The sequence below is a fragment of the Anarrhichthys ocellatus genome, unplaced genomic scaffold (genome assembly GCF_004355925.1).
Source record: "Anarrhichthys ocellatus isolate YVR2014 unplaced genomic scaffold, GSC_Weel_1.0 scaffold36, whole genome shotgun sequence".
In the NCBI taxonomy this organism is placed as follows: Eukaryota; Metazoa; Chordata; class Actinopteri; order Perciformes; family Anarhichadidae; genus Anarrhichthys; species Anarrhichthys ocellatus.
This window is the reverse complement of record NW_022280066.1, coordinates 1,552,250-1,562,570: the sequence shown is the minus strand read 5'-3', so window position 1 is coordinate 1,562,570 and position 10,321 is coordinate 1,552,250. Positions and strand designations below refer to the sequence as shown.

Sequence of the window (10,321 nt, the reverse complement as noted above, 5' to 3'; positions counted from 1 at the left end):
GTGTGTGTGTGTGTGTGTGTGTGTGTGTGTGTGTGTGTGTGTGTGTGCGTGCGTGCGTGCGTGCGTGCGTGCGTGCGTGTGTGTGTGTTCACCAGGCCAAGTCTCTCGAGTGGCGTTGTAAAGAGAACCACGAACGTGGCTTCAGCTTCCTCTTCGCTCACTTCCGGAAGTTTTACCTTCCTCACATCTTTCCCAACTTCGCCATGGAGACCAGCCTCTACAGCCCAATACTGGGTCAGTTACATTTGGATCCTAAAGACCTGCTGGATCCTGTAAATCCTGTAGCACATTGGATCAGTAATGTTGTATCACTGTGACCCCCAGACCACACAGATTTAAGAATTCCCCCTCTATCCCCACAGACGTGCCCCCGCTGCGTCCCAAGCCCTACTACAGCGTGGTGCGCAGGGAGCAAGACGGCGGTGAAACCGTGTACTGCACCAAGGAGAGCTTCCTTCAGGCCCGAGTCATCTTCATCCGCTGGCTGGTTTCCTTCTGGCTGGAGCCACGGCCCAACACGCACGCACACATCCCAGGAACAGAGGGGGAGAACGTCCCCAAGAACATACAGGTTAGCGCATCTTTTACTCATGGACGGGCTGTGACAAGTATGGTTCAAGTCACCGGAAAGTTCCTTGTACTTAATTATATTGACATAACTACGGTGGCAATATGTGAGACGTGATTTTCTGATTGCTATTTATTGTCATTGTATAACCATACCCTTGACCCCATCCAGCGAGCAGCAGCCGGACTGGCAGCTCGCTCCGCGGGCAGCTCAGACGACAGCGGTGGCGGTGGGATCCGCTCTGACAGCCACCTCGAAGGCAGCGGCGGCTCATCCGGATCAGGCGGAGGCAGCTTGGGGCTGTCGGGGGGTTCAGGGGCCGGGGGGGAGCCCGAGCAAAGCCACTCCAACACGTCCACGCTGACCGAGAGGGAGCCCAGCTCCTCCTCACTCTGCTCCATGGATGAAGAGCAGCTCACGGACATGGAGGTGGTGAGGAAAGTGCTGACCAGCTCCAGAACCAACGTCAACTTCATCACTGAGATCTTTAGACAGGTGAGGGAGGAATACCTTTCTTTGATTCGTGCGGACGTTACGTAACAATGTTCCAGGGTGTCAAAGCTTTAAATGGATTTTTCAGGGGGGTTTTGCGGTGGGGGGTGGGGGGGGTAATGAGGTACTTATTCATAATCAGTGTATTACTACAGTAGATGGCGGTCTGCACGCCCCCAGTTTGAAGAAACAGACAGGAGTACCAGCACTGGAGCAAAGCTTGTTTTCTTTTTTTGCCTTGTGTTTTGATGTTTTTATGTGAAGCACTTTGAATTGCCTTGTTGTTGAAATGTGCTATACAAATAAAGTTGCCTTGCCTAATGTCAGTTTAAATGTACGCTATATTTAGAGTATTTTCACCGCTTTGCCATTGATGTCAGACCTTTATGAAGGAGAACTGAAGCCGTTATATAAATCTATGCTTTCTTCAAGAATCACCAGACTCCATTGACAAAAACCTTTTTACCTCTCACCAGAGTTGCTGGTCCACTGCTGCTTTGATTGGTTATCTTGTTTATTATTTTGCTACTTTGGTTGTTAAAGGGTCAGTTCGGATTCACCAACGCCTCAAAATAACAAACTAACTGATCGAGGTAGCTGTAGACCAGCAACTCTATGCTCTGCAATGTAAAATTCCTGTTTTTGTCAACGGGGTCTGGTGTCTTTAAAGAGCGCATCAGAATCAGAAACTGTGTATTGCCACGTATGTTTGCACAGACAAGGAATATGACTTGCATGGCAATAAACAGTGCAATTGTATAAATAAATAAATAAAAAAAATTGAAATTGTTAGAGAGTACAATATAACAATACAAGAGTAGTGTAACATAGATAACTGCTTCAGTTCCCCATTGGAAAGGGCTGTCTGTTGTCAAGGTAAAGCACTGAAAATACTTCTAAATATAGCTTCAACTGATGTGTGAGGTTGTGTCTGCAGTTGGAGTGGATCCAGGTAGTGTTTTTTAAATATTAGATTTGATATGCAGTGACTGTTATTCTGTCCTTGATACACTATGTCCACGTGCAAGTCACTTGGTCTTTTACAATCCTTCCTTATCTACCCACAGGCATTTCTCCTTCCCATGTGCGAGGCTGCGGCGCTGCGTAAAGTGGTGCGTGTTTACCAGGAGTGGATCTCCATGGAGGACAGGCCAGTGTTCATGAAGGAGCCAGAGGAGGGCCCCTATCCCACCACCAGCAGCCTGGATTCAGGCTCGCAGCTCGGGGACAAGGACGATGAGGTGAGGAATTACCTGAAGTCAGAAACATAATCCTGAAATGTTTAAGATGAAGGTAGCCCGGACAGATCAGATCTTTTTTTTTTTTTTTTATAGTGATTTACTATGTTTGACCTGCCCACTAACTATTCTTTTTCACTTTAATTGTGTGTGTTTTTTTTTTTCTCTCTTCCTCGGGGAATGAGTAAGGCAGTTGACAGTGAACTGCTGGAGTACAGCGTTCATGCCGGAGTTCAGACGACACTACAGGTGTGGTCCTCGCACGTTTCTGTCCGTTTCATACATCCACACAAAAGTGCAGTTGTCTTCTTACAGTTCTTACTTCACCTTGTAGAAAAAAATTGTTTGTGAACCCATTTTACATCCTGATCGCTTGTCCCCCTTTTCAGCTATTTATCACCCACTCCTCCAACGTTTTCCTGCTGGAGCCAGCCAACGACATCAAGATCCTTTTGGAGGAGCACGTCGACATGTGCAAGCGAGTCCTGAACATCTACCGCAGCCTCGTCATGCATGAGACCATGGACCAGAAAACATGGTAACCCCCCCTCCTTCCCAACAACAGATACACGATAAATCCCACTTGTTACTATGGACATCTAAATAAATTTCAGTAGGATCATGTCGTTAAAGGCTGCTTTTCTTTTATGTATTTGTTTATAGGGAACAGGTCTTACTGGTTCTGCTGAGGGTGACGGAGTCAGTGATGAAAAGACCTCCATCCATCATGCCGCAGGGCAAGAAGATCAACACGCTGTCAGGCAGGCTGGCTGCAGCCATCTTTCAGGTACATTCGTGTCACCATATCAAACTGGACAGATTTATTTTTTTCCTCTGCGAGCCAAACATACAGTTTTTGTAAATGCTCTGTGTGGTAGAAGAGTTGTCTCTGTGGTACATGAAACAGTGAATGAATGAATGAATAGGAACGTGCTATTGTTTACAGCACAGCTTCTGGAAGACGGACTGGCACGTGGTGCTCTAAGTACTGAACAATGATGGATGTAACAATGATGTAAATAATGCAGATGTGTTCTCAAGTATCCAGCTGCCTTCATCTTTTCTCTTTCTTTATCCAGCATACTTGCTATTATGCTTGAGATTGTATTATTTTCCAAATTTTCTCAACACCTTAATGAAGTTTAATAGTATCCTAGTGTGACCCGGCTCACTGAGAATGAGTAGAGAGCTTCTTATACAGCTGTGTGTCCCTTCTCTCCCCTCTGTCTGCACAGACGCTGATAGTGGCCTGGATCAAGGGGAACTTAAACGTCTACATCAGCAGAGAGCTGTGGGACGACCTCCTCGCCGTCCTCTCCTCTCTCACCTGCTGGGATGAACTGGTCACCGAGTGGTCACTCACCATGGAGACCCTCACCAAGGTACTGGAAGTTGTTTTTCTCATTATCCTACAGGCGTTTTATATCCACACTGTGTCTGTAATTTTCTTCAAAACGTGTCACCCGAGTATTTCTTTGACATCCGCAGATCAACAATGGTCTCTAGAGAAGTAGAGGAGAACCAGAGCGAATGAAAAGCTGGTTTCATTCATTGTTTACATGCATTTTAATGTTTCCTCTCACTTTCATTCTATATCTGCCGTTAATGTTGATTGCATATGAAAAATCAACTTAAAGTGCCTTTAGCACTAGTTTAACAGTGATCTTGCCTCCATCTCAACCATTATGCTGTAGTAACATAAACATATGTGTTAAAGCAGTGTGTTGGTCTTGTTGTGTCTCAGGTGTTGGCCAGGAACCTGTACAGTGTTGATCTGAACGAGCTGCCTCTGGACAAACTCAGTGAACAAAAACAGAAGAAGCACAAAGGAAAAGGTTGGTCGTTCACAAGAGACACTTTTAGCCTTTTTTAAATGAACCTGTGTGAATCATGATCTGAAATACAGACGGCTGTTTTTGACTTCAAGTTCCCACACCTACTAAAGATATCATCGACGCGACATAAATCTTAGTTTCAGATCTAATATCCTAAAAGTCAAAGATGCAGTGTAGGCACTCCAGCCCACACTTTCTACAGTTTCTTACTTCAGCGTCAGCAGTTGAATACAAGGAACGTTTTCACAATATAAATAAACGTAAGTTGGACATTATAGAAATGTACAAAGTAAGAAAGAAAATCCCGAAATATGAAATAAAGCCAAAATGAAAGGAGCCCAAGAAGAACTGGGATATTTAAAATATACCCCATAACATAGTCTGAAAGAGAATAGACCTTTTCTCTACACATAAAGAACAGGTCTATTCTTTGCATAGTTTCTGATGGAGGTAACGTAAGTACCATTATATGCGCATTGAGAGATGATGTCCCGCTCCACCCATCCACACCAGGTATCGGCTCGGAGGGCCAGAGGCAGATTGTGGATCGCTCCTTCTCTAAAGGCTGGAGCAGAGACCAGCCGGGCCAAGTGGCAGCCATGAGGCAGCGAAGCGCCACCACCGCCGGCTCCCCGGGCATCGAAAAGGCCAGAAGTATCGTCCGCCAGAAGACTGTAGGTCAGTATCCTCCTCTTCCACGACTGTCCTCCGCATGTGTGTGTGTGTGTGTGTGTGTGTGTGTGTATGTGTGTGAGAGAGTGACTAGTGCCCTGTCTTTCCTCAGCATACTTAAGACAAGGCTTTTCTTCCTCAAAGTCACTTCTGTTTGACTTGACGTCTCCACCTCTTTTCCTCTCCTGCTGTCTGACAGGAAGTCGCGGTTTACTGTGATTCCTCCTCCTCAGTGGAGTCTTGTTTGTGCGAAGCCTTTAACTGTGGCCATCACTGTGAAACACCAGTTTAGAGCAAGGTGACTCATGCACATGCATTTTTTTAAACAGCTTAAGCATGCATCGGCAAGGATCCTTCAAACTACAATACACACAACTAAATGCTTTCTTTTTTAATCCACATTCCTCCTGTCTCTAGGTGTTTGCTTTTTTATTAATCACAGTAGTTTATTTGTTTTAACAAAAGAGGTTCTGCTCCAATCGTCATTGATGAAACATGCATAACCTGACGGTGTGTAGTAAAAACTAAAAAGATTCCTTGTTTGGTCTCTCAGAAACAACAGATATATGGTGATTGCAGGGTTTCTGTAGGACCTAGAAAAACCTAAAGATGTCCACATAATATATCTAATACCTCTAAATACAAAGATTAGCAGCTTCTCTCTCTGCAGTTTCCAGTGGTTTTCACTCTACCTGTAACCGTTCTAAAATGTCCAACTGTGACTTTTCCTGTGAGAAATGAGCCCACACATAACCAACAATCTTGCCGGTGTGCAGTTGTTTTGTCTCATTTCTTTTCAGCTGCGCAGTCAAATGCTAACATATTTCAAAAGTTCTCAGACGTGGTCAAACTTGCAGACAACTTCATTTTGTTGTGACTGCAAGTAAACGGTGGATCTGACGGCTAAATGCGCTGCTCCTGTGTGTCCTGGTCTGAGCTGTAGAGTGCCAAGCTGCCGCCAGCCTCCCGCTGTCTCTCCTCCAGAACTGCTAACCCTGTCTCACTCATTCCCTCCGCGTCTGCCCTTTAACCTTCCTCTTTTCTACGATCTTTTCTGCTCCCACTTTTGACATTGTTTTCATTCCTTTCCCTTCTCCGTCCTCGCCCATACATCCACCTTTCTTCCACTCACCTCTTCACCTCACTTCAACAATACCCTCTTTCCCCCCCTCTTGCTTCCTTTATTGTATTATTTCCTTCCTTTCCTGTCTCACACTTTTCTGTCCCTCTTCTGTCTGCTCTTCCCACCTCTTCAGCCCTGCGTAGCTGCTCTACGGGGGACTCTCTGCTGTCCTCAGCCTTTATCCGCAGCGCTAAGAGTGCTCCTGCTCTGGCGCCGCCTCTTCCTGTCCTCCTCCACCACCATCACCCTTTCCTACCCCCCCTTGCCGACCAGCTGGCAGGTACACACTCTTTGCACTACCTGTCATGCTTGACCCCCCCCCCCCGGAAACTTGACTTGTCTCTACGTCCGTCAAAAGAACTGAAACCGTGTGCCTGCGCTCCCGTCTTTATCTTTCACGTATTGTTTCTGAATATATTTGTCATTGCTGAAGCAACAGCTTGCATGTGGTCACTCAGGAATCATACAACCCTTCACTCTTCATACCTGTAACTGGGAGGATCAGTGTGATTTGTGTGACGTGCTTAAACATCCAAGATGCATCACTCTCTCGAATACTGTGTGATTGTCCCATGGATCGCTTGAAATGTTGCATGGGACAAACGGATGATCATAGTTGAGTTTCACGTGTCCCCAGTGCTGTATGTAACGTATGTCCTCCGCGGTGTCCCAGAAGTCATCATGGTTATTGTTTTGGATATGTGGTGCCTAGCGAGAGAATATGTCGCCGAGCCCATACCAAATAATGTCATCTGTCATTTTCTTCAAATATTTCACGAATTCGTTGCTGTAAATTTGAATTATTTTTGCAGGTAGTTGTGTCTCTGTTTCTGTTGACATGTCTGCATGAAACCTGACCTACCAGTTGTCTGCTTGCTTGAACCTGCATCTTGTTCCTGCCTGCCTGCACACATGCACGCCCCTCTGTCCTCTATTTCCTGCCTATGACGAGCACTTATTGTTTCAATGCACTTCTTCTTGACCTCCCCGTCACCGCTGTCATGTGACGTCTCATTCGATGCCGTGTATTCTTTGGATGGCATTTCATTTGACTCCTCCCCTTCTTTTCTGTAGGCAATGGTGATCATTTCACTTTATAATATCCTCTTCTGGAGTATTTTTTACTTACTCGTGTTTTACTTGTTTACTTTTGGGGGTGTGTTTCATGATGAGTACATCTCTCTAAAAGTTTCTGTGTATTGACAATTTGATGTCCTACCAAAGTGAAAACTGCCAAATGGACACAACAGATATTGGATATTTGCATTTTGTGATTGAGGCTAACCTCTAGCAGCAAGGCGTGAGTGCATGCCATTTGTGGTATGGCTTTGCCCGCTTTGCATAATCTTTCCTTTCAAAGGATTATTGTTACTCATTACATAAACCACAAGTCGGTCGCTATTAGAATGATCTCAAGTCGTGACTTCTGTTAAAGCAGCTAGATGTAGCAAACTGTCTCAGCCACCAGAACACTCCTCTGAATCCAGTTTATATTTTGTCTCACTAGGCTAACTCGACTAGTGACCAGGATGTGGTGACTTGATGAAGGAGCCGAGATTAGATTGCTTCAGCACTTACTCCTTTATGCTCAAATAAGTGTATTATTCAAAAATTTGGAAAATCTGTTTAGAAAAACTTGAAATCTGTAATTCACATCTCTTGAACACCATCTTGTAGTCATGTCCATCCACTTAACTGCTGTGAAAGTTAAGATAATCTGTAGAATATTGATGATCACACTCATGGAACTTTATGTTTTGGACTATGCGTTTGCAGATTCTTTTTTTGGAGAGGGGGGGGTGTGTGTCTTTGTTCATTTAGAAGTGTGTTTGAGTCTGTATATGTGCGTTTACATGTATCCACTCCCGTTGACCCCGTCACTAACCTCACTCCCCTTCCTTCGTCTCCCCCCCAATAATCAGACCTCGAGGACCCGCCCATCACACTGACATCCCGCACCTCTCGGATGCGCCACTCCTCGCAGAGCGACGAGGCCCCTCCCACCTCTTGCTCTGACGTCTTCCAGGGAGGGGCTTGCGACCTGGACGGCCCCGCCCCTTCCTCCCTTGCAAGGAGCAGCAGCGCCTCTGACGTCATGGAGCCCTTCATCGCTGAGCGGGTCAAAGGTGAAGACCCGTGGGGGGATCCCGCTGCGATCCCCAACCCCACCCACCACCACTCAACAACTCCCTCCTCACACGCAGCCGACAGCCACGCAGCTCAGCCACTCCCACACACCCTCACCTCCCCCTCTCCCACCCCTTTAACCTTCTCCAACGGTGTCGTTTCCTCGTCCTCAGAGGGACAAGATGATGGTAGTGTTTACGACCAGATTGGCTCTCGGAACCGGGGCTCTAGTTCGGATTGGGTAAGCGACTGGGATTCCGCCTTCACCTTTTCGTCCGAAAAGGAAATTGATGTAGAAGAGGGCGAAATGGGGGCTGGGGCAGAGGACGATTTATTCTCCTCTATCAGGGACTACCTCACTAACAAAGGAGGTGAGAGGAAGGAGGAGGCAGGAGAGAGAGATAGTCCCGGTCGCGTGCCAGAAAGCAGTGTTGTAACTTTACCCGTGCAAACGGGGATCGCGAGAACACAGATGGAATACCCAGGGCAGGTAGGAGAGGCAAGACAGGTGGTGAGAGAGGACAGGCAGGTAAGTGAATCAGTGAGACACAGCAGTGTGGATTCAACGGAGGAGAACGAGGCAGAGCAGCGCAGCATCTACGAGTGCCTGGAGCTGCAGTGTCAGTGGCCGTCGCCGAGTGCTCGGGGGGGCGCTACCTTAGAAAGACACACTGGGGAGAAAAAGGGAGGAGCAAAGGCGGAGGGATTGGAAGGGAAATGTGATGCGTGGAGGGAAACAGGAGAAGAGAAGCAGGGTGGTAAAGAGGCCACAGTAAATGAGAGGTCCATTTTAATTAGACCAGACACTAACACAGTAGAATGTAGCACTGAATCAAATCAAACTCTAGACCCAGTTAAAGCCAAGACGTCCCGTAGTAGCACCAAGAGGCACCAGTCCGGGGGCGTTCATGTGAGCTTCCGGCCCTCGACTGAGTCCGTGCAGTTCCACAACCCCCTCGAGAGTAAGGAGGCCCACTGGAAAGCCCGGCTGCGCCGCCTCAGTCACTTCCACACACACAGCCACTCAGCCGGGGAGAGGCCGGGGGCTGGAGCAGGAACAGGAGGCGCAGGTAAGTTTGGCCCCGCGGCCGGGATCATCAACAGAGCAGGGCCACATGAGAAACTAGGAGCCGTTTCGGATAGCAGTGGGGCAGGAAACGCAGCGACCGCCGGAGGCCCGGAAAGCAGGGCCGGGACCGGAGGCGACAAGGACAAACAGCATCCCGGGTCCTGTGTGGGACCCAACCTGGGCTCCGAGGCTCACACGGAGGCGTCGTCGGGCAGCTCAAGTTCCTCCGGGGCGTCGTCAGGTGTGCGCGGCCGCCTGGGACGCTCCGCCTTGCGATCACGAGCCTCCCGCTCCCGGTCCCAGGAGCCCGGCAGCACCGCCTCGCGGCACCACCAGGGGGCCCTCCTCGGCGGCGTCTACAAGACCGTTGTTCACGCACTGTCTTCGAAGCCGCGGCCCCGAGGTCAGGGGTCATCCCAAGGCTCGTCGCCACAGCGACAGGGTCGTGCCGCCATGGGCGATGCCTCGCTCAGAGACCTCTACTCCCATGTCCTGGGCTACTTTGGGCGAAAGACGACAGCGCCAGGTGAGGATGGCAACGAACGAAACGAAGCGCTCACAAAGGACACAACTTTGGAAAGAAATACTCATCAACACACAAACACCAACAACTCTCTTTTCCTTTTTGGCTGTTTTTAACTGGTTTGTTATGATGGAATGATTTTTTTTATTTTTTGGGGCTGACACTCATCATCTTGCTGCTGGACTGAAATTCAAACTCCCTGTTGATGTGTTTCCTCTTGATCGTAGCCCCTTCCTCCAGCCTGCCTCCTGTCAAGGACCCCCCCTCCCCGCCTCATACCTTCCCACCTGTTCCTCTACCTCGGAAGCCCCCGACCTCCTCCTCCTCCTCCTCCTCCTGTCCTCTTCCTTCTTCGGGCTTTGGGATATTAACCTCCTCTCCTCTCCCCCTCCTCTTCCCCACCTCCTCCTCCCCCCCCTCGATGTTGCATGCGGCCGCCTCCTCGTGCCTCCCTCGCCTCCTCCCCGGACTCCGGCCACTCTTCAGCTGCACTGGAGGAACAACCCCAGTCCACAGAAAAAACACAACCGCCTGTAGAACAGATAGAAGCACAGATACAAAGTAAACCGTCTCGGCTTTACATGAATACCTCACGGCATATTCCATCAGAGCGCTATTACATTTAGATTTACATGTGTAGATATAATATTTGAGTTCATGAATGTAAATCAATC

The 10,321-nt window shown here is 48.2% G+C and overlaps 1 protein-coding gene across 7 annotated transcripts in view; it reads left to right on the top strand.

The window, feature by feature from the left end:
* ralgapa1 (Ral GTPase activating protein catalytic subunit alpha 1) overlaps positions 1 to 10,321 on the top strand; it is a 58,492-nt gene that overhangs the window by 16,838 nt on the left and 31,333 nt on the right. For 2 of the 7 annotated variants that reach the window (XM_031866788.1, XM_031866787.1), the window contains exons 8-19: positions 96 to 234; positions 363 to 571; positions 740 to 1,063; positions 2,128 to 2,301; positions 2,488 to 2,547; positions 2,688 to 2,836; positions 2,962 to 3,085; positions 3,534 to 3,680; positions 4,043 to 4,133; positions 4,647 to 4,811; positions 6,062 to 6,208; positions 7,851 to 9,650. In XM_031866788.1, coding sequence (XP_031722648.1) covers positions 96 to 234; positions 363 to 571; positions 740 to 1,063; positions 2,128 to 2,301; positions 2,488 to 2,547; positions 2,688 to 2,836; positions 2,962 to 3,085; positions 3,534 to 3,680; positions 4,043 to 4,133; positions 4,647 to 4,811; positions 6,062 to 6,208; positions 7,851 to 9,650 — 3,529 coding nt within the window. The remainder of the gene's footprint in view (positions 1 to 95; positions 235 to 362; positions 572 to 739; positions 1,064 to 2,127; positions 2,302 to 2,487; positions 2,548 to 2,687; positions 2,837 to 2,961; positions 3,086 to 3,533; positions 3,681 to 4,042; positions 4,134 to 4,646; positions 4,812 to 6,061; positions 6,209 to 7,850; positions 9,651 to 10,321) is intronic. The other 5 variants (XM_031866791.1, XM_031866789.1, XM_031866792.1 and 2 more) reach the window with 5 other exon arrangements.